This window comes from Coffea arabica, chromosome 5c (assembly GCF_036785885.1).
Source record: "Coffea arabica cultivar ET-39 chromosome 5c, Coffea Arabica ET-39 HiFi, whole genome shotgun sequence".
Classification (NCBI taxonomy): domain Eukaryota; kingdom Viridiplantae; phylum Streptophyta; class Magnoliopsida; order Gentianales; family Rubiaceae; genus Coffea; species Coffea arabica.
In genome coordinates, this window is record NC_092319.1 from 36,329,440 (window position 1) to 36,351,785 (window position 22,346).

Genomic DNA, 22,346 nt, shown 5'->3' on the forward strand with positions numbered 1-22,346 from the left:
TCTACTAAACTACCCGTTTGGAAAAGGTTGGAGGCGTTTCTTAACGTCATGTTTAATGAATTTGATGCATTCACAATTGCCATGATAGAAATTGCAAATAGGCACACACCAATGCCTCTAAAGATGCCCTATAAAGGCACTTTACTTGGTATTATTTTTGCTCTTTTTAGGACACTTTTACATGTTGCCAAAAAGTAATTGTCTAGGCACAATGAAGTGCATTATATACATTAATGGAGGCAGTTTATAGTGTAGTGTTTACCTATCTTTCAAGGCATTTTCTACCATTGTAAAAAGGAATCTCCAAACACTCAAAAAGTGTCACGATATGTGGTTTTACTAGGTGCATTAGTTTCAATGTCGGCATTGGCAAGTGCCTCAATAGATGTCTTTTTTTTGTGCAATTTTCATCTAAATTTTCTACTCTAATCTCCTAATACAATACGCCAAACACATAATATGCAATTGTAAGACAGCCACTATGCCAAAGAATATAAATCTGCTTGACAGTAAAAAACTGGTGACATCCTAAATAAAGCAAAAAGTTCCACAAATCTGAAGTTAATTCAAAAACTAGCATTAATACTTCTTTAAACAAAAGGCTGTCATCCAACTCTTGCAATAGAATCCAGCAACATTCTCAAGAACACAAAATATTCCACAAATTTGAACTCAAAAACTAGTATTGCTTCTCTAAACAAAAGGCTGCTGTCCAACTCTTGCTTCTCTAACAAAAGGCTGATGTCCAACTCTTGCTTCTCCAAACAAAAGGCTACTGTCAATCCTCATGAATCTTCACCTATAAAATTAGTAGATTAAGTAAGAACACCACTTCATTATCCATCCAACTTACAAATATTTGTAAAGAAAAAAACTTGAACAATCTTGTGTCAAATTATACCAATTTCAGTGGCCAAGCAATCGGTGCACCAAGTGCATCTTCAATTGTTTGCAATAGCCCATAAGGCCTAATCAATTGTTCATTGCGTTCCATCACGATTTGTACTAGTATTTCACACCAACATGGTCCTAATGGTTGTCCACCAACAACTTTAGAAGGATCAATTCCTTGGAGGCGACCAATAGCTAGACATTTTGTTGGATCAAACAAGCTGAAAATATCCACCCAATCACCTTCCTACAAGATAATTTGAAGTCATAGAATTGAATTAGGTAGATTTATTTTTTTAAAAAAATTTGGTAGAGTTTCCCCTGCATTTTGAGCATTTCTCCAATTTTCAGCAATAAAACTTAATAACCATGACTTTACTAAGTTGAAATTACCATGTTTTACTATTCAGTATAACCAAACAAAATAGCAGTTTAATGAATCAACAAGTTTCAAACAACAAAAGTGAGTATCCTCATATGGTATAATCACAATAAATTCTTGAAAAATAATCATGAATATACCTGAAGAGAACGAGCACCCATAGGAGATTTTGAAACATGATTAGAGGACGTTGAATTTATCGAGCCACCAGTTTTTGAGCCACTATTTTGCTGCTGACACACCATTGCTTTGAGCTCTGCAAGTTCTTTGGCTTGGTCTTTCAGCTGCTGATCTTGCTCAGCAAATTTATCTTCCATCTTAGAAATTGCTGCCTTTTGCTCCATAACGATACGCTGACAAGTGCTGCGACTAGGTACGTTACCCCATTTGTCTGATGGTGTCACACCTAGACCATACATGCGCACACGCCCATTGTTATCTTCCCCAAATACTTGGGCAAATGCATCATTACGACCAACATCATCATTAGAACCAGGGGGAAGTTGGCTAACTTTTTCCTTCAAAGCTTGCTGTATTTAAAATCCAGAAAAAATTCAATATTACTAAAGTCGATTATCTTACATTAATGAAGATAAAATCAGTCCTAAGTTAGTAGACAATTTAAGTCATTTAGAGTACTAATTTCATCAACCAATTAATAACTTACTAATGTAGCTGCAACGTCATCATTTCCCGGGTTTCCGTTTGAGTCAGTATAACAGTGTTCGAACATATCAACTCGTGATGGGAGATGACCTAATTTTTTCATCTATAGAAAATGAAGTCTTCATAAGACCACTAGGTGATACAAGAAAAAACTAAATGAAACTAAAAGGTTTAAAAGATTTACCAATTTCTTTCGAATTTGAGCATACGATTTCTTCCCTGTCTTATGATTCATTGTTTTCTTAGCCCGACTCATCTTATTCTTCTCGCTGGTATTCTGAAATTATAGAAAAATAGTGAAAACTTATAATCTCAACATAATGCTTGATATTTAATAGTTAAAACAGTTATACCTTTGTTTCCTCTAAGCTCCAGTAAGCCAGAAGATTTCTCCACTGATCTTTCAAGATCCGCTGATCCCTATTGTTAATTTGACTCTCAATGGATTCATTTGGATTGTAATATTTTGCCTTTAAAGCTGATTTCCAATTTCTCCATTTTTTGCCGATTGATTTCAAAGTCCAAAAATCTGCACCTGGAGGAAGACGAAATTTTTCCTACAATAACACCTCAAATAGTTAGATCCATATTTTTGTCATATAAAGGGTACAGCTGTATATTTGCATCAAGCAAAATGTGCATTACCTTCACCAATACAAGCATGTCTTGCTTCTTATCATTTGTCATTTCACGCCAATCTGTCACGTCTAGAGGAGCATACTTTCCATTTCTTGCTATTGTTCCTAAGAACTCAGTAAATTTGGACTTGTTCTTGCCAACAGGCTCACCATCCTTATCAAATCTAACTTTGTACCGATGACAACTACTAGGTTTACCCCATATTTCTGTCATATATGTTGGCCCTCTAGTTTTTCTTTGTGAATTTTCATCTGCATTTTCTTCATCTATAACCATGAAATATGACACCGGTGAATTTCATTACCAAAAGAAACTAGTAGAACTAAAAGTTTTGAAACTGAATCTCAAGAATGAAAATCAGAACTGGGCATGACTTATTAGAGATGTACCTGTAGAGTTAGGCTCCTCAATGTGAATCTGATTTTCAGCTATATCCTCGTGTTGATCAACAAGTGTATTTCCAGTAATCTTCTGTCTTTTAGTCCTTGCCATTCCTACAAATAAAAACATTTAACAAATAAAAGAACACAAATACAAAAAGGATAGCAAAATCTCAAACGAATATGATAATAGAAAGGCTACAACTAGACTGAAAATTTTCATCTACTAACAAATCAATTTTAAAGTGCAAGTAAGTAAGTTAAAACAGAAATTTTAAAATAGACAAATGCAAAGACACAACAAGGTTAATCTGAATTTGCATCTACAAAAAAATGCATGTGAAATTGCAACCACGTTTATAGTTACAACTTTTACAGTTTTAATAGCAAAAACCAAACATTTCAACAATTCAGGCTAGTGGAGTATTTCATCTCCATCATCTTCTCGAACCCATCGAATGTCTTCATTCTCATTGTCCATTTGAGTTGTTGAGGTAATTGTGCTCTGCAAATACATCTCAATATCACATACGGGGTCCATCATAAACTCATTCCTAGGAGATGTAGCAACAACAACACTCCAGCCTTCAGCTAAAGGGTCTTCAACATAAAAAACTTGTGAAACTTGGGTTGCTATCACATATGGCTCAGGGTGAGGCTTTACATTCTTGAAGTTGGCCAATGTGAATCCATCCTCATCTTGCTTTAATCTTTTGCCTTTTGATATCCAATCACATTCAAATAAGGTGACAGTTCGGCCTTCAGTGTAATTTAACTCAAGGATATTCGTCAAAATACCATAGTAAGCCAAGTCACTTAAAATTGGATTATTATCTTTAGTACTCGAAAAGCTTGATGTTGTTGCATTGACAAGAACCCCACTATTCTGAGTTTTCCTCTGAGATTCTAATTGTCTTGTATGGAAGCGAAAGCCATTGACAAGAATCTTTTGATATGTTCTCCCCACATTATTTGGACCCCTAGCCAGAAGTTTCAAATCTTTGGAGATGTCAACACCATCAGCCACTTGAATCTGCTTAACCTATTATATACAAAATGTAACAATGACAAATTTCTTCTTTTATGCATAAAAAAAAAAGATAATAGAACCTGTAAGATTGTTGAGCTTACATGGTCCGAAAACCAATCTGCAAAGTTCTCACAATGAATACGCTCAATGACATGTTTTCCAGCACATGGATTTTGCTCCTCCACCATTTTATGGTGTTGGCTGCATATAGAAACTCACTAAGTATTTAACATATATAATTTTTTGAATTGAAAGGAATTTACTTACTCAACATATGGCTTGATGTGGTCGCAATTAAATAGCACATATTGATGTGCTTTTCTCAAAATTTCATTGCTGAAATTTGTTGGAGTTCCTTTTCCTAATGGACGACATGAACTGGAAAATACATCGAAGCCTTCACTTGAGGTGTTGCCCACATCATCATTTCTACTTGTCCGATTAAACTTCGTTTCAACATAATCAGCTAGGTATAAGGAACAAAAATTCAAACATTCCTCAGCTAAATACCCTTCAGCAATACAGCCTTCTGGTCGACTTCTATTTCGGACGTAGGATTTCAAAGTTCCTAAATACCTTGACAAGGCAAGTTTTAATTCAGGTTTAGAATATTGAGATGAAGTTAATGATAAAAAATGTCTAAAATTTTCAAAATACTTCACTTAAATATTTCATGAGTACCTTTCTATAGGATACATCCACCGATAATGGACAGGCCCTCCTATTTTTGCTTCGCTAACCAAATGAACAGCTAGATGTACCATCACATTAAAAAAGGATGGTGGAAAAATCCTTTCTAATTGACAAAGTATGATACCAATCTCTTTTTCCAAATGAACTAAATCTGCTGGATCCAAAACTTTGGAGCACAACTTGCGAAAATACCTGCTCAATTTGACTAAAGGAGAGCGAACTGCTTTTGATAAAGTCCTGCGCAGAGCTATTGGGAGAAGTTGTTGCATCAAAATATGGTAATCATGACTTTTTAATCCAGAAATTTTTGGTGGCTTTACTTTAACACATCTAGAAATATTTGCTGCGTAGCCATCTGGAACTTTTATCCCTTTCAAAACTTTGCAAAATATCTCTTTTTCCTTCTTTTTCATTGTAAAGCAAGCTGGAGGCAGAACACTCCTACCATTTCCCTTCTCAATGGGATGCAATTCTGATCTTATACCCATATCACGAAGGTCAAGACGTGACTTTTTATTATCTTTGGTTTTTTCCAGATTCAACAATGTAGCCACAATGATCTCACAGATGTTCTTCTCAATGTGCATAACGTCAAGATTATGACGTATCATATTGTCTTTCCAATAGGGCAAATCAAAGAAAATACTTAATTTTTTCCAATTAAATGGCAATTCTGGATTGTCACTAACTGTCTTCCCAAGTTTAATACTATAACCAGCTAACTCATCTAAAATTGTAGACCCCATTAACCTTCCTGGTGGTTTTCCATACTCTACAGCTCCATTGAAAGATTTAGCATCTTTGCGAAATGGATGGTTCATTTCCAAGTACCTTCGATGCCCCATATAGCAATATTTTCCCCAATTTTGCAGATGCTGTGAAGATGTGTATTTATGGCATACAGGACATGCAAGTTTTCCTTTAGTGCTCCATCCGGAGAGGATTGCATAACCTGGAAAGTCACTGATGGTCCATAAAAGTGCTGCACGAAGTTGAAAGTTTTCTTTTCTTGATGCATCATATGTATTCACTCCAACATCCCACAATTCCTTTAATTCTGCTATGAGAGGTTTTAAATATATATCAATATTATTTCCTGGTGCAAATGGACCGGGTATCAACAATGACAACATAAAGTTCGGTTGTTTCATACACATCCATGGCGGCAAATTATATGGCATCAATATTACCGGCCAAGTGCTATGAGTTGAACTCATATTTTTGAATGGGTTAAATCCATCTGATGCTAGGCCCAACCTCACATTACGAGAATCTTGAGAAAATTCTGGATGATGAAAGTCAAATGTTTGCCAAGATGGAGAATCAGCAGGGTGCCTCATGTTACCATCCTTAGTACGACCTTCTGCATGCCATCTCATATGGCCTGCAATTTTGGAGGACATAAATAGGCGTTGTAACCTATGTTTTAGGGGAAAATGCCATAAAACCTTATGCGGTATTTTTCTTCCCTCACCAGTCGGATCATTTTCAGATTTAACCCATCTAGATTCTTTACATGTTTCACAATGCTTTCTTCTTGCATCTACCCCCCAATACAAAGTGCAGTCATTCGGACATGCATCATATTTATCATACCCAAGTCCTAATTCCTTCATTAACTTTTCAGCTTCATAATAAGACTTAGGCAAACCATCCATCGCATCTGGAAAGGCTTCTTTCAACAAATCAAGTAACATATCAAAAATTTTGTTGCTGAGTTTACCAAGGCATTTGAGGTGAAGCAGCCGAATCATAAAGGAAAGTTTTGAGAATCTTTTACATCCAGAGTAAAGCTCTTTGTTAGAATTATCAATTAGATTGTAAAACTTTTCAGCTTCTACATTGGGCAATTGGCTTTTGTATTCAGTTCCATCTATCCTTGTATAATCTTGTTCAGGAATTCCCATTGCATCATGAACCAAACCATGCATGTCATCAAGTTCATCCCGTACCCCATGTGAGATATCATAGGAAGTAGGTTTTGGTGCACTAGAGTAAACAAATTCTCCATGAGCTGCCCAATGGGTGTATCCTTTAACAAAACCATAAACTTTCAAATGAAGTTCTGCATTCTCCCTGGTAATACATACACCACACTTACATTCTTTACATGGACATAATATCATCCCATTTATACTTGAATTCTGGAATGCATAATCTAAGAATTTTTGCAAACCATCCCAATATTCTTTGCTTCGTCTATTCTTTTGCATCCAAGTTTTATCCATATTCTGTAACCATGACAAATTTAACCTTAAAATATACACATACATACATATACATATACATATATAAGCAAAAGAAAGCAATTAAGAATAATATTAACAAAGTGCATCACTCATACAACAAAAAAATTATTAGGATACCAAGAAGCTATTTGAAAGTCAACGAGAAGGTCACTGTTTGAGATAAAAGCACAAGACATGAGAACCCCAAAGGTTTTCCGCTACTAGCCATTTATCACGTGTCACCAAGTAAATAGTTTTTTACACAAATCAATGTTAAGAATAAAATTTGCAGGTCATATAATATATCTACTGCAATGACACTCCAGTTTAAAAAAAATTAAGAATCCAAATGACCAAAAGATGAAAATGAACGTACATTACAGGTTCAAACAAATGAACAAATTTAATATCATATATGTAACTTAATCTAATTCCTAATAAAAAAGAACACAAGAATATAAGTTGGCTTGTACCTCTAGCGAAATCAATGTGCAACGTCTTCAAAATGATTTCTTTTCACAGATAGCTATCTTCAATTCAAACCTGTGGTGAAACATTAATGAACTTTAGTAAAATTTTAATATTTTGAATAGGTGCTATACGTACTTCTCTAATTATTCAACAAGAAAAATAACATCAGCTTGCAAATTTCTTGAAGAATATTTTTAAAAAATGAGAAAGAACCAAAAGTGCTGAATGACTTTTCCTAATTATTCTGAAACAAACAGAACAGGGCATGAAAATATAAATGCACCAACATATATAAATGCATCAGCTTACTATGCAAACAGAACAAGGCATGCACATTATTATGAAGCAAACAGAACAAGGCATCAGCTTACTTTCTCTATGTACATATATAAATGCACCAACATATGCACGAAAATGATCCAAGGCATGCACATTTTCCCCATGTGAACAGAAAACCACAAATGCAAATTATTCTCATTGAATAACATTTTCATAAAAAGCATTGGGATAGTAGGAATTTTATTTAAACTCAAGAAATAAAAAGATTTTATGTTCATGTTTGAGGGACCAACTTCGCTTTACAAGTTAAAATTTAGAAACCTCTGTATTGGTGCCAATTATTTTTCTGGTAAACTTAATTGCCATATTACCATAATATGAATCAAGTTTGGAAACTCAACTACAACTCAAACAATTGCTAACAGTTAACTTTCTTCCCAATTCACTAGTTCTGACTTTGCCAAATTTTACATGTTTTTCCGAAACCAAATGACATGAACAATACACCATCTTTGACATTCTTAGTAGTTACTAGTCAGTAGAAGTAAAGCACCTGGGATTCTACATCCTATATTTTGTGCCAGACCAGTTGCACTAACGTAGGAATAGAAACCAATTCCCAAGTTCCAACTCGGTTGAGAGAAGCATTAACTACATAATCATAATGTCCTGATTCACTTCTCAGACATCCATTTTTCCCCTTTTCCCTTCCACTTTTGTACTTGAATTTAAAAAAAAACTCCACCACTATTTTTATACACTTTATTATACTTTGTATCAGCGTATTATTACCTGACTGCCAAAGTACTTTGTGGAATCAATAGGCTAAAGTAAATGCAAAAGGTGCTTAGAAATTCAACAGGATTGCAAAAGGAAGCCTCAATTGATCGATCGGGCTTAGTCGCCAAATACCAAATCACACGGCAGGGTTTGATGGGTTTGTCTTGCTTAAGATTAACAATCGGCCGCGGTGGGAGAATGGGACTGCCTCCTGAGTCCTGAATTGGTACTGTCGATGGCCCCAAGGCCGAAACAAGGAGGCGGACACATTCCATATGGCATTACATTAGATACGAGCAAAAAAAACCAGCAATCAATCAACCAGCCAACTGCTTTTAATATTGCCCCATGTTTTTCTCCATCACATTATTAATACTCAACATAGAAATCAGATTTTTAAAAAAGAAAAAAAAATCAAACTAGCAACAGGGGAGAAAATAATTCAGTGGGCAGGCAAAGCATATGATTTTCAAAAACCCATAATACACTTACCTTTTAATCGCTAAACCATCCTTCTCTTCTTCTGGTCAAATTGGAGTGCATCTAAAAACTCAAGATAGAAAGAGAGAGGGTAGGGATTAAAGAATGAAAAAAAGAGGCAGAAATGGAAGGTTGATTTTGACGATGATGGATTTTGTGAATAGGGTCCAAGGGTTTAGATTTGGAGAAGAAACTGAGGGAATTTTTTGGTATGAATTGTAAGAGGCGGAGACCTTTCAAAGAGAAATGTATTGGGCAAACTTTAGTGAAGCGGCAAAATTTTCCTTGCCGCGTTTTTTTTTTTCTTTTCCCCGCGCTTTCTCTCCATTTCATTTATACCAGTGACAAAACTACGTCGTTTCTATCTCAATTTCCTATTACTTCTGCTGACATTCACAATTAATGCCCTAATAGCTATTCTAATTTGACATCTCAAATTTTTCAATTTAGAAAAATATAAAACAAAGTGCAATGGTATTTGGTTCATGTTATTTTATTATGGCACTCACTTTTTTTTGTCTTCATAAAACATGTAAAATGACACTTACAAAAAAGTGTCCTTATAGGTATGTCATAATAGGACATTTTTCTTGTAGTGTTTTCATCCACGGCTGCTGTCCCTTTTTCTAGCCGTAAAACCCTCAAAAATCTTCTCTCGGTTGTTTTCAGTTTTCCCTTTCAGCCCACACTTTCTTTGGTCTCTGCCTCTTCCCGTTTTGTCATCCTTTCCTCACTAAGAAACCCCGTAGCCTGCTTACTATTGTTTTTCTCCCTAGCCGCCAACTCTGTTTTTCCTTCAATCCTTTGCCAGATTTTTTAGCCGTCCCTTCAAAAACCTCTCCTCTTGCGGCTGATGTTCTCTTTTTCTATTTATATGGGACTCCTCAACCCTAAAACCCAGTCCTTTCTTCTATAATTTGCAGCCAAGGGGCTGCCCAGCCTTTCCTTGCAAGCTGCGACAAAACGCAGCTTGCATGCCGCAAATCCTCTTTTTTTTTTTTTTAACTTAATAATTTAACAAAAATAAAAGTAAAACTAAATAATAACAAAAACAACAATTTTAATTACAAATATATCAGAATAAACAAACTAAAACAACAAAATTGCCATTTTCAATCTTTTTCTTTCATTTTTCATTTTTCATCATTTTTCACTTTTTTTCTTTTTTTTTTTCACTTTCAAGAAATTCTATGCTAAAAACTTAAAAATAGAAATAAAACTAGAAACTAAAAACTAAAAATCGAATAAAACGAACACGACAAATAAAAAACTAAAAATAAACAGTAAATGAAATTACACCAAAATTTGGTGTCTACAGCTATGATTTTAAAAACTATACATAATCCCCTTATGGTTTGGATTAAAGTGTCAAAGTGACGAAAATAATCATTCATAACGGCGTCACCTAAAATGTCAAAATTACCCTTATGTAAAGTTGAAATTTATGTATTAACCAAGGAGGGTTATGTGTATATTTTGAAAATCATAATGGAATTATATGGTAAAATATAAAAATCAGACGGGGTTAATGTGTCATGTATTTATAAGGGTAATTTCAACATTTTTAAAAGTTCCATTACGAGTAACTATTTCCGTTACTTTGACACTTTAATTCAAACTACAAGGAGGTTATGTATAGCTTTTGAAGTCATAGGGGGGTTATGTTCAAAAGGGTAAACCATAGTGGGGTAAAATGTAATTTACCCTTAAATTTTTTTAGGTTAGATAATCATAGCGGTTTTGCTTAATGTATGTAGCTCTCGACGTATCAAAATGAGGTCAACGAAATGGAGGGTCAGTCTAAAGAAGAGTATATTGGATCATTGAGAAGATATGTGTACAAACGCAATTGGCAATAGGATCACAAATTTCCTTTAAATGTTAGAGCTCTTTTTGATTTTCTTCCTATATTAAAGAATTTACTAGGTTCTCCAATGAAAATGTCAAACCTTCATCGTTGAAACTGAATCTTCAGCCATGAATTCTTTTTGTTTTCATCATTAAATTTTCAGGATTATATCCTTTAGAACATGATCATAAGGCACCATAGGGTATTCTTAAAGATTCTAATGCAAAGCAATAACAAAGATTTCCTTCTCTTTCTTTTCCTCCTCCAATCCTCTCTCTCTCTCTCATCCACAGCAGGAAAGCATATATTATGGCCTACTACTTAGTAGTGTAGTGGGGATTTTTAGGTTGGTCATCGCTTAAGTTAGAATATGGAGCAAGAGAATATTAGTTCCTTTTCATTCTCGAAAAACCCTGGTTCACAAAAACTGATAACATAAACGAGGATTTACAGGAGTAGCTCTATTGTGACCGGTTTCTTGCAAAAACAAAGATCAGCAACCATCATAATGGTCGCTTCTTACTGATGCTGCAGGCATCATTGTAAATATGTTCAAAAAGTGGCCCTTAAACTTGATGAATTTTTTAAAGCAAAGCAACGCGGATTTGGTCATTAATAAATGGGTAGACGTTGCTTTCCTTGAGGGTTCCTTTGAATTAATCAAAAGAAGATTAAGAAATGTAAATCAGTTTGACAGAATGGTGAACACGTATGTATTGCAAACACAAGTAGTTGGACAGTTTATTGGCATTTTTTACAACGAAAATTATTGGAAAGTTCCAATCCAATTAAAATGTGACAGACTTTACGGGATTTTATGGTAAATTACATCTAATCACCTTGGATTTTTATATTAATATATGATCTCCTTTACATTTCAAAATATCGGCATAAACCCCTATTGTTTCATGTAATATGAAAAATAGACGGAAAACATCAATGGTTACAGTGATTGAACTAGATGTGCTCCAAAAATGCATGTGGTGAATTAATAATATCCACTTAATGCTCCTACAATTTATAAATATCCACTTTAACCCTTTATAGATTTTGTATTTATCCACATAATTCTTCTATAACTTTATACAAGGTGGTGTAATTGTTGTTCGATTTAATATTTAAGTAAGGGCAATAATAGTAGTTCAACTATTAGTGTAACATAAGATATTTTTTTGTAAAATTTCTATTTTATATGAAACCATAGACGGTTTATATGAATATTGAAAATATTAGGGTTGTCATGTGACAATCAATGAATCTATAGGGGATTATGTGTATAATTTATCCTTTTAACTATATATAGAGAACTTTTTCTTAAAAGTATTGAACTAGTAGATAGAGATTCAATTTGGGCCCACTTTACTCAATAGAGCATTAGTCAAATTACAATTATCCTCCACGATGACGTTGTTTGATATTTGTTAGCATCCTGAATTTGCAATCCCGTCAAAATCCATTATATATATATTTTTTGTCAAACGGTCAAAATCTATTACTGGCGTATTGAATCTTGGTTACAGACCAGTCAGCTGATGGTTCAGGTCCAGGCGAGTTGGTTGTAAGACTTGCCAAGGTCAAGTTTTCCCAGGCCATAAGTTTTCCTGGCTTATACAACTTTCATGATCCCTCAAACAATACATAATTTGGCTCCTAATCTACCAATCTAGTTTGTAGGTTGTTAGCCTTTTACTCTTTTGATGCCTTCCTTTGAAATGATCTCCAGAAATTTGTTGTTCCACTTCAAATGTTACATGCTTTGTTTGCTTAGCTTCCATACCATTGAATATTGTTGTTCCACTTCCAGCGACACAAGCCCCTGGAACTATCTTGACTCTTACTGTGGAAATATTACATACAATTCCGGCAGCATTTACAGAACCAATCTGAATTTCTTGCTTGACAATCTGTCTTCGCATGCATCTCGGACAGACAACAATGGCTTCTATAATTTCAGTACTGGCGATGACCCTTCAAACAAGGTCTATGGCCTCTTTCTCTGTCGAGGTGATGTCAACACTGATGTTTGCAAAGAATGCGTCGCAGATGCCCACACACGACTACTTCATGAGTGCCCGAATCAAACAGCTGCTATTGTTTGGTATGACGAGTGCTTGTTACGTTTTTCTGACCAGACGATCTTCTCCAGGGCTGATTTGGGAGAGAATTTGACTAGGCGCAATCCATTCGATGTCCCTGGACCTGACTGGGACAAATTCAAAATGGTATTGATCAATTTGTTGCATAACGCTGCGGATAAGGCTGCAAATCATACCATGGGCAAAAAGTTTGCTGTCGAAGAAGGCAATTATTCCACTGATCAAAAGAGATTGTATACCCTTACGCAGTGCACACCAGATCTATCCCCTTATGACTGCAAAAGTTGCCTCACGGAGGCTATAATAGATGTACCCGCGTGCTGTTCCAACAAGCAGGGAGGGAGAGTAATTTATCCAAGCTGTAACCTGAGGTATGAGGTCTCCAGCTTCTATGATACTGTATCCTCTGCATCGCCAAACTCTCCTGGCGGTCCTCCTCCTATATCCACTGAAGGTAAGTTCTGCAGCCTTGCTATGGCCGTCTCTTCTTGGAATTGGTGTTGAATACAATCTTAATTCTTACAATTTCTTGTTTGTAGTACTAAATTCACATGCCTTCATTTTAAATTCATACCTTTATTATTGGAATTAATATTATTGAAGTTGGTAGAATATGTAAATATAGGATGAGGGGTGTGAATTCACTTTCAAACGAAAATATGTACCTATAGAAGACCACCACGTAACTTATTGAATTTTCTAAGTCAAATTTTAGTTGAATACGCAACAGTAAGATTTCAGCATTAGCAGATCACATGCAAATTTGGATCCATCATTTGTCATTTATGGACAGTAAATTTAGTCTTTTTGCAAGCATTAGGACTGTAATAACTATTGAATATATGTTCAACTGTTGAAGTAGTATTGTTATGGTCATTGCGGAATCCCTTTAACCATGATGGCCTGACGTCCGAAAATGGGTTGGGCACTTTTGCATTACGTTTTTATTTAGTTATCTATCCATTTATCTATGATATGGTTTTTTAAAACTCATATACTTATGTTATAATTTTATTTTGATTGGTTGATCAGCATACATGAATATAAAGTGCATTTGAGAAAGTTTTTGCATTCAATTTGCTAGAAACATTTATATAGTGTAAAAGGGTTTAAGTTCATGGAAAATTTTGCAATGATTAATCAAATGGAAAAAGTTTGGTATTTTTAATTTAACTTTTGAGTTTAACTAAAATAGTACATGAGTTATATTATGAATGGTATTGATAACAAAATTGATGTAAAAAAATGAAATTACTATGGCATAATGCAAAGAAGAATCCATTTTAGTTTTTCCACTTTAAGACAAAGACATTGAAGAAGATCGATGATGTATTGTATGCATGTAAAAGATTTTCCGTTATAGTGCAATATAATTTGTTTGCTAGTTTGAAATATGATATTAAATAATTAAATTAATGTTACTTCTTTGTGGTTTAATGTTTTGCCTCTTAACCCCTTGTGGTTTCAAAATCGCAATTTTACCTTAGTTGTGCTTTGGCAACGTGAAGCCATTTGATCTTTCTTTGTTTTGTGACAAAACTAGATGTCAAAATTTTGAATACAATTATTAAGAACTAAAGTAAGATGAATTTCATATTTTAAGAAATAAAGTGCTTAACTTTGAAATTTAATGATTAAAGTGGTAGTATGTCTATAGTTCAAGAGCCCAAAGTAGAAAATAGCTGAGAAAAAAATATACAAGACAAATATTAGCATTGAAATCAACCAATACCATATTTACCCTCTTTGAAGTTAATTTAGCCTAAAAAGGAAAAATCAGTGATCCACTTTCAAAGAAAGTTCAAGGGGCCAGGATAATAGGATAATTTCACATGCACAAGAGATCATGAGGTAACGCACTATATGCTTAGTGGCTAAGGTTGAGACCTTAGGATTTAGAGATCTTAAATTCAAATTTCCTTTCTCCTCCACTTTTAAATCCTATCATTGTTTTCTTGCCAAATAAATTTTTTTTACATTTGTTTCACAATGGATTTTTTGTTTTACTTTTTATTTCATCCCCTATAGTTATTGAACATGGCATGACCCTAGCAGTTGAAACAATCAGCCCAATGAAATAGGCTATAAACGAGTTGAGTAGAGTCGACTTTGGTTTAATCGATTCAAACTTGACTTAGTTTTATCAAGCTCAAACTCGAGCTTGAACTCAACAAGCTCTCAATGTAACAACTCGAGCTCGAACTTGACTCAAATTTGAATCGAGTTTGAATTCAAACTCGAGTTTAAAAAAATTATTTTAATTTTTAAAAAGGAACTAAAATAATAATTTTCTTAACAAATAATAAAATATTAGGAATGTATACGTAATTTTACTATTAAAATAAAAAATAATATATATATATATATATAATTAAGTCGGCTTATGAACTAATAAGCTGAATATCTTTGAATTCGAGTTCGACTTGATCAGGTTGAGCTCGACTCGAGTTCGATATTGGTCGAGTTCGAGTTGAGCTTTGGATTGAATTGCTCGTAGGTGATTCAATTCATTTGTAATCCTACCAATAACTCGACCATCCGGCCGAAAGGATTTCCAGTTTGATTGGAGAATGAATTGGTCCAACCAAACCTGTTTGACATGGTGGTTCAATTGGAGCCCGTCCGGTTTTCCAGTTGACTAGGTTCTTTTTTCTAATACAATTGTGGATCATTGTTTTTTAAATAAAGTCTAATATATTTTTTACTAGATTTGTATGTTGGATTTTCATTTAAATGTGTATAAAATTTTACTACTTGCTTAGTTTTTACTTGATAATTAAATGTTTTATTACATAAACTTGTTTACTTTTTTGTTATACAATTAATTCTTTTACCTGTTATACAATTAATTCTTTTACCTTTCAAACTTACAATATTTGAGTTGTTAAAAATTATTTTATTTTTGAAAGATAAAATAATAAAAATGATGCTATATCTTTGAAATAAGTGATACAATTTTGTTCTATATTTGAATGTGTTATTTATTCAAGTGCAAGTACAGTAAAATGAAATTGAATCTTCTATTAATATTTGTATGTTCATTATATATCTTTCAAAGTATAATACTTAGTATTTAAAAGTACTTTATTACTATTTTATATTTGTAAATATTAATTTAGTACCCACTAGTTTAACCAATCACCACTAGTTCAACCAATGACTGATTGGTTAAACAAGTCACCCATTGCCATGGTCCCTGTGCTGGATTTCTTGTCCGATTGAGTTTAATAACTATGTATATTGCCATGTATTCTTCATGTAGGGTCATAAAAAATCAAAATGAAATAATGAAAACAAATACATGACAAAAGAACAAAAAACACAGCAGAGGAAACACTTCGTTGGATGATTTCCCATCTCAGATCCGTGGTCTTCTGAAAGCGAAGAAAACTTATGCTATCCAATTTCACAGGACCACAGATGCGTGGTGCGAAATCATCCAGCGAATAAGATATAAGGATTTGCACTTCGACACAAGGCTACAAGTGCATAGGCTAAAGAATTTTTGGTGATTTGTCTCTCTTCTTAATTTGGTAAATAATTTTCTTCAACCCTTTTTCATCTATAGCAATTCTTTGGCCTAAAAAAGCAATCTCATTTGTGTGGTTTTATTTCCAAAATATTTGGCATTGTTGTCATTTCTTAATAATCACTGGGTTTGGACAGCCTCGCATACAATGGGTAGTTGTAATTTGGTCCAAACACAGTTAAGCTTGTATATGTTCAAACCTCAGCGGAGTTTCTTAATATTAATCCATAATATTGAAAATTGATGATGAAAATCTCTCTTCATTTACCATCAACATGAAGCATGTGAGACCAAATGGTAGTGAAAAACTTTTAAAGAATATTTGAAAAAAAAATTCTTTCAAATAATGTGTTTTTGCATAGCTTTTTGGGTTAGGCCCTTCTCCATTAATTGAAGAAAATTTGTTCTCCATTACACCTAAGTAAACATGGTTATAATACTATGTTTGAAATAAATGGTCATCCAAATTATATTTCTGGTGTTGTTTAAAGTATATCAAAAAATTCAAATTAAATTGATTAAATTTTACTATTGGATCAAACTTCACATTTTTTATCATAATTTTGGCCCATATTGCACCATCAAAGTGTTTTGTACAGATTGAATGACAAAAAATTCATAAATGAGAATGAATTTTAAGTATGTTGATCTACTTGTGGAAGTAAAATTATTGACATAAATAGATTGTTATGAAAAATTTAGGCACATAAATGGTGAGAAAGTAATAGAGAGGATCTCAACTCTAGCTTTTTGTCTATGTAAGGCTGTCTCAGAGTGACTCTGCCCCGAAGTTTAATAAACTTGATCTCCTATGATCAGCTGACTTTCGAAGCTAAATTAAACTAACTTTCATCCAGGCAAAGGGCGAAGAGCAGCTTTTTCAATTGCTGTCCCATTAATTGGGGTTGCTGTTGCGCTATTTGTCATGGCTTTAGTTTTCCTGAAAAGAAGATTGCGGAAGAGTTATGTTGCAATGGCACCGGAAACAAGTGGTAAAGTTTATTGATTGCAATTACAGGAAACCTCAGAGGTTTTTGAACTAATAAATTGAGTGAAGTTGCTTATCCCTGGTGCAGATGGAGTTGCTGAAATCTTAACAGCCGAATCCTTACAGTATAGCTTAACTGAAATTCAAATTGCCACAAATAACTTCTCTGTGGATAACAAAATTGGCGAAGGTGGATTTGGTCGTGTATACAAGGTCTTTGCATGAAATATTTTGCTTTTGTGAATTTGAATATCTACACATTTAATATTTCAATTAAATTCAAGTATGCATGTTTACTCAGGGTGTACTTGGTAATGGACAAGAAGTAGCTGTTAAAAGGCTGTCAAGGAGCTCAGTGCAAGGTGCAGAAGAATTTAAAAATGAAATTGTAGTAGTTGCAAAGCTTCAACACAGAAATCTAGTTCGGCTATTGGGATTTTGCCTGGAAGGAGAAGAAAAGATACTCATCTATGAATTTGTTGCCAACAAAAGCCTTGACTACTTTCTCTTTGGTGGGTTCAATCTAGACATATTTATAGTAATTTTTTGTTGTTCCATGTGATCTTGTTCTATTTTACTTGACTTGCCATTTTATGGAAATCGCCTCTAGAAAAATGTTTAATTGGTGTGAATTCTAGTTTAGACCCTTAAACCACAGACGCACTCAAACTTTAGTTCTTAAACTTTAATTTTGGATACTTCACCTCCTAATGCATCGCATTTGTCACAATCACTCACTCAATTGTCAAAACTAATGGGATAATGGCAAGTAATGATCAAAGTGGGATGATTTCATTAATAATTATACTGAAGTGGGACAATTTAAAACCTTTAGGGTGAAGTGTCCACAATAAAAATTTAAGAACTAAACTGAGAGTGCATTTATATTTTAAAAGCTAAAGATGTAATTTACCTATTTGATTATGCTTTCTGGAATTATTGATTTAATAATTATCAATGCTAGCACAATATATTGTGTTTAAATTTGTGTAGATCCAGAAAATAAACTATCATTGAACTGGTCAAGACGTTACAATATCATTGGAGGTATAGCAAAAGGACTTCTTTATCTGCATGAGGATTCTCGTCTAAGAATTGTTCATCGCGATCTCAAAGTAAGTAATATATTATTGGATGGAAATATGAGTCCAAAGATAGCAGATTTTGGCATGGCAAAGATTTGTGGAGTTGATCAATATGAAGGAAACACAAATAGAATTGCTGGGACAGTGTAAGTTTTGCTCCCACACTATCTTTTCATGGAAAATTATGGAAAATTTGTTTGCATCATTCGGATTATCTTTGTACTGATTATAACAATCGTTGTGGCTTGTAGTGGTTATATGGCTCCTGAATACACAAGGTGGGGTCAGTTCTCACTAAAGTCAGACGTGTTTAGTTTTGGGGTTGTAATTTTGGAAATTGTCACGGGCAAGAAGAGCAGTGACTTCCATCAATCTAGAGATTCCGAAGACCTTCTAAGCTATGTAAGTACAAATTGCAAAACCTTTGCTGTAGTTGTTACTTTTTTTTTTTATGAATAAATCTCATATATCAGACAGTGTATATACTATCACCGTTAGATTCATAACATGTATGCAAAATTTAAATTTAAAATTCAAATTTTGCATAATTATTGTTCATCCAATACTGACAACAGTGTATACACTGTCAATGGAAGAAAGATTAATCAATCTTTTTATATGAATAAACTTGAAATAGAGAGTATTGACAATTGCCTATTGTGAATATTGACATTTACCTGTATATCTATTTAAGCTAATTGAAGTTTTTAAGAATGTACACCTCATGAGTGGGATTATTTCGAACAGGCTTGGAACCATTGGAGACGCGGCCAAACTTTAGCTCTTTTGGATTCAAGCATTGGAGATTCTTATGCCAGAAATGAAGTCATTCAATGCATCCAAGTTGGCTTACTATGTGTTGAAGAAGATGCCAGTAAAAGACCCACAATGGCTTCCGCGGTCTGCATGCTCAATCCTGGTTCTGTTTCCCTCCCAACTCCACATCGTCCGGCAGTTTTCCGGAGCAATGGATCGGAGAGCAGGGTAGACGAGCTGGAAGTTGATCAATCCAACACTCAAAGAATTTCAGCTCCAAGCTCTGTCAATGATGCATCAATTACTGAACCATATCCCAGATGAAGGAAGAAATAGGCCAATTCTGGAAGAAAATATCAAGTTCATCATCAGCATTATGTTGTAGATTTTGAAGCATGATTCATTAACCAGGAAGGTATCTAAATTTGCCCACTATTGTTGGAAATTAGGGGATCGCTTCAATGTTTGCTTCTTCACACTAATTGACTTCTTCCACCATAGGGGTATAAGGATGTGCTTGAAAGAAAATGCAAGTTGTTGTCGCTCTTTAGATATTTTTTAAAAATAGAAGAGCAATTTTATTTATGAACATTAATCCCCAGCTGATCGAACAAACAGTATGTCTTGAACTTTTACCATTTGTACATAGCAAAGTTGGCTTCCAAACTGAGTCTATCAATTATATCATTGTATACGTTTGGTAACAAAACCAATATAAAGGCTGTCTTGGTTCACAATTCTTGGAGTGTGTTATTAGTTAAAAAGAGTTTAAATTATATCAGATTCATCCTGATTTGGAACTTTTTCAGCATTCAATGATTTATTATCACCTAAGCTTTCTTAAGTATTCTATTGTAATAACATTGTACTTGCATTCATACAATCTTCGTATTTGTTATTCCTTCTTTTTTTTTTTTTGGTTCAAAGTATTTACCCAATTTTGTCATTTAATTTTCTCTTTTCTTTATTCTTTTCCTTATTCATTTAATGTAACTTAGCCAATCTTTTTCCCTTTTCTTCAAGCAAAGAAAAAACCATTCATATAATTGTGTAAATATGATGGCTATCCCAACTATCAATGATTACGCAAAAAAGAAAAGGATAGTTGATGCATTTATACAATCTTCACATTTAGCATATGAACATTTTCAAGTGAATAACTACATCTGTGAATTATTCTGCTACATAAATAATCACAAATAACCTAGAAATCTTGAGAATTTAAAGGTATATAAAATTCTATGAAATCCCCAAATGCATAGATGAAATTTAGAGTATGGAAATTGATATTAAAAAATACAAAATTATCAACCCAAAATTATATAAGTGAATATCTTAGCAAGTGTATGAGAGATAATGGCAGATCAACAAAATATTTCTTATTCTTCATCTTGGATTTTTCTTTCCTTCATTTCATTCTTTCTTTTTCCGGGTAAGGAAAAGCCAGGGAATTGTGATCTGTGATGCTGTGATTGACAGGAAAAACTATTGGCACTTTAAGGAGGACTCTGTATTTCATCATTTTTTTAAAACTTTTTAACTCAAATTGGTGTCCAGCTATCAAAGGTGATGGTGTATTAGTGTAACAGCAGAACACTTAAAAGGAAGTTTAGGTCGCAATACATAATTGGGTGCCTAAAAAGTCTCAAATCATGATGATCCTGATGTGCACCCTTAGTTAAGATATGTAAATGTTTTATCCGTATCAAATTAGACATCATCTAATAAAATTAGATTAGATTAGTTACTGACTTAAATGTTGTCTTATCTTTTGGGTTTATATTTTGTGCCCTTAAAGCACCATAAGGAGTAGGTCTCTCTTTTTTTTTCAAAAGGGTAATTTGTTTGCTAATGTGCTGTATTTCAGGGTGGTAATTTTAAAGGTTTAATGGTGGGCCAATTTCCTTTTTCTATATGCTTATTTGGTGCTTTAAGCATCAAATAAAAAAAATCTTGATGTAAAGATAAATGAAACAAAAATAATAAATATTTCCCCTGTTTTTTGTCTTCCTTGTCATAGAGCAACTGTTCTAGGGTCTTTATTTTGGGCAAAAAATCGCGGTGGTCCTCAAACTTTTAACTTTGTGTACTTTTAGTCCTCCAACTAATAAGTGCGTAAATGTAGTCCTTTAATTAATAAAAATATGTAGTTGTAATCTTTCCGTCTAATTTAGCCGTTAAGATGGACGGGATGATACAAAAAATAAAGGGATAATTTTAGAAACCTCCCTTGAGGTTTTTAACAATTTCATTTAGCTCCCTTGAGATTTTAAAAATTATACATACCTCCTTATCATTTAAAATGACAATACTACGCTTAAATATTTTAATGAAATTTCCTTGTTTGGTATGTTAATACTTAGAATGAATTTTAAAATTATTTTTTCATTCTTTTCCGTCTTATTCCTTTTTTTAAAAAATTTTTTGCCAATAAAGTGATAGAACTACCACTATTACCTCTAGTTTCTATTGTAACCAAATGTCCGACAAGTAATTTTTTTTTTTTATGAGTTAACTTTATATACAATACAATATTTTTGCTAATCTTTGTTTTCTATTTTTTGGTATTAAAATTAACAAAAAATCAAAAGAAAATGGTCCAAAATCACTATTAAATTATGATAATCCAACTATTCAAAAAATTCATAAATTCTAAATAAATTATTTCAACATTTTCTTTTTTATCTTATAAATTTAAATCCATAATAAAATATGATAAGTGACTAATTTACGTAATAATTGTATGATATTTTATATTATTTTTAGTCACTTTAGTTATATTATTGGAAGAAAATGAATCATTTTGGCTATAATTGGTGAAAAATGCTTTTAAGTAATTAAATGAGGTTTTTATCACTTTTTAGTGGGATTTTGTGTATTTTGACAGTTTTGACACATTTTCGTATTTCGGCTATAACTTGAGTTACAGTGATCGGATTGAGATGATTCTTGAACCAATTTGAAGATAAGAGATAGATCTACAACTTTGGTGAAGACATCTAAATCCAGTTTGAAGGTTTTCAAAGTCAAAAAGCCGAATTACAGTAGCAAATTTCTACTGGTCGAAGCTGAAACAGGGCAATGAGCAGGCAAGGGTATTTTGGTCATTTATCAGCCTACACAG

General features: G+C 33.4%; 3 protein-coding genes across 3 annotated transcripts; 1 reads left to right on the plus strand and 2 right to left on the minus strand.

Annotated features, from left to right (window-relative positions):
• Positions 1–2,286: 2,286 nt before the first annotated feature.
• LOC113689346 (uncharacterized) lies at positions 2,287–3,101 on the minus strand. The gene is made up of 3 exons (XM_027207130.2): positions 2,968–3,101; positions 2,585–2,844; positions 2,287–2,496 (listed from the first exon to the last, which is right to left on the minus strand). Exons 1-3 carry the CDS (start codon positions 3,086–3,088, stop codon positions 2,287–2,289), a joined length of 591 nt encoding a protein of 196 aa, XP_027062931.2. The 5' UTR covers positions 3,089–3,101.
• A 163-nt stretch (positions 3,102–3,264) lies between these two features.
• Positions 3,265–6,909, minus strand: LOC113689347 (uncharacterized). Its single transcript, XM_072050013.1, has 4 exons — positions 4,670–6,909; positions 4,256–4,564; positions 4,090–4,189; positions 3,265–4,000 (listed from the first exon to the last, which is right to left on the minus strand). Exons 1-4 carry the CDS (start codon positions 6,907–6,909, stop codon positions 3,374–3,376), a joined length of 3,276 nt encoding a protein of 1,091 aa, XP_071906114.1. The 3' UTR covers positions 3,265–3,373.
• Positions 6,910–12,394: 5,485 nt separating this feature from the next.
• On the plus strand, positions 12,395–19,888 carry LOC113690081 (cysteine-rich receptor-like protein kinase 10). Its single transcript, XM_027207896.2, has 7 exons — positions 12,395–13,318; positions 17,251–17,385; positions 17,470–17,594; positions 17,683–17,893; positions 18,375–18,612; positions 18,718–18,868; positions 19,214–19,888. The coding sequence occupies exons 1-7, from the start codon at positions 12,466–12,468 to the stop codon at positions 19,544–19,546; spliced, it is 2,046 nt and encodes a 681-aa protein (XP_027063697.1). The 5' UTR covers positions 12,395–12,465; the 3' UTR covers positions 19,547–19,888.
• The last annotated feature ends 2,458 nt before the right edge of the window (positions 19,889–22,346 follow it).

Excerpts from the sequence above, each read along its gene's own strand:
- LOC113689347 (XM_072050013.1), bottom strand. The coding sequence starts at position 6,909 with ATGGATAAAACTTGGATGCAAAAGAATAGACGAAGCAAAGAATATTGG. Across the intron at positions 4,565-4,669 it reads TGGATGTATCCTATAGAAAG|GTATTTAGGAACTTTGAAAT; the intron begins GTACTCATGAAA and ends TGCCTTGTCAAG. Across the intron at positions 4,001-4,089 it reads CAGATTGGTTTTCGGACCAT|GTTAAGCAGATTCAAGTGGC; the intron begins GTAAGCTCAACA and ends TGTATATAATAG.
- LOC113690081 (XM_027207896.2), top strand. The coding sequence starts at position 12,466 with ATGCCTTCCTTTGAAATGATCTCCAGAAATTTGTTGTTCCACTTCAAA. Across the intron at positions 17,595-17,682 it reads GATTTGGTCGTGTATACAAG|GGTGTACTTGGTAATGGACA; the intron begins GTCTTTGCATGA and ends ATGTTTACTCAG. Across the intron at positions 18,613-18,717 it reads AATAGAATTGCTGGGACAGT|TGGTTATATGGCTCCTGAAT; the intron begins GTAAGTTTTGCT and ends TGTGGCTTGTAG.
- LOC113689346 (XM_027207130.2), bottom strand. The coding sequence starts at position 3,088 with ATGTTTTTATTTGTAGGAATGGCAAGGACTAAAAGACAGAAGATTACT. Across the intron at positions 2,845-2,967 it reads TGAGGAGCCTAACTCTACAG|ATGAAGAAAATGCAGATGAA; the intron begins GTACATCTCTAA and ends TCATGGTTATAG. Across the intron at positions 2,497-2,584 it reads ACATGCTTGTATTGGTGAAG|GAAAAATTTCGTCTTCCTCC; the intron begins GTAATGCACATT and ends GTGTTATTGTAG.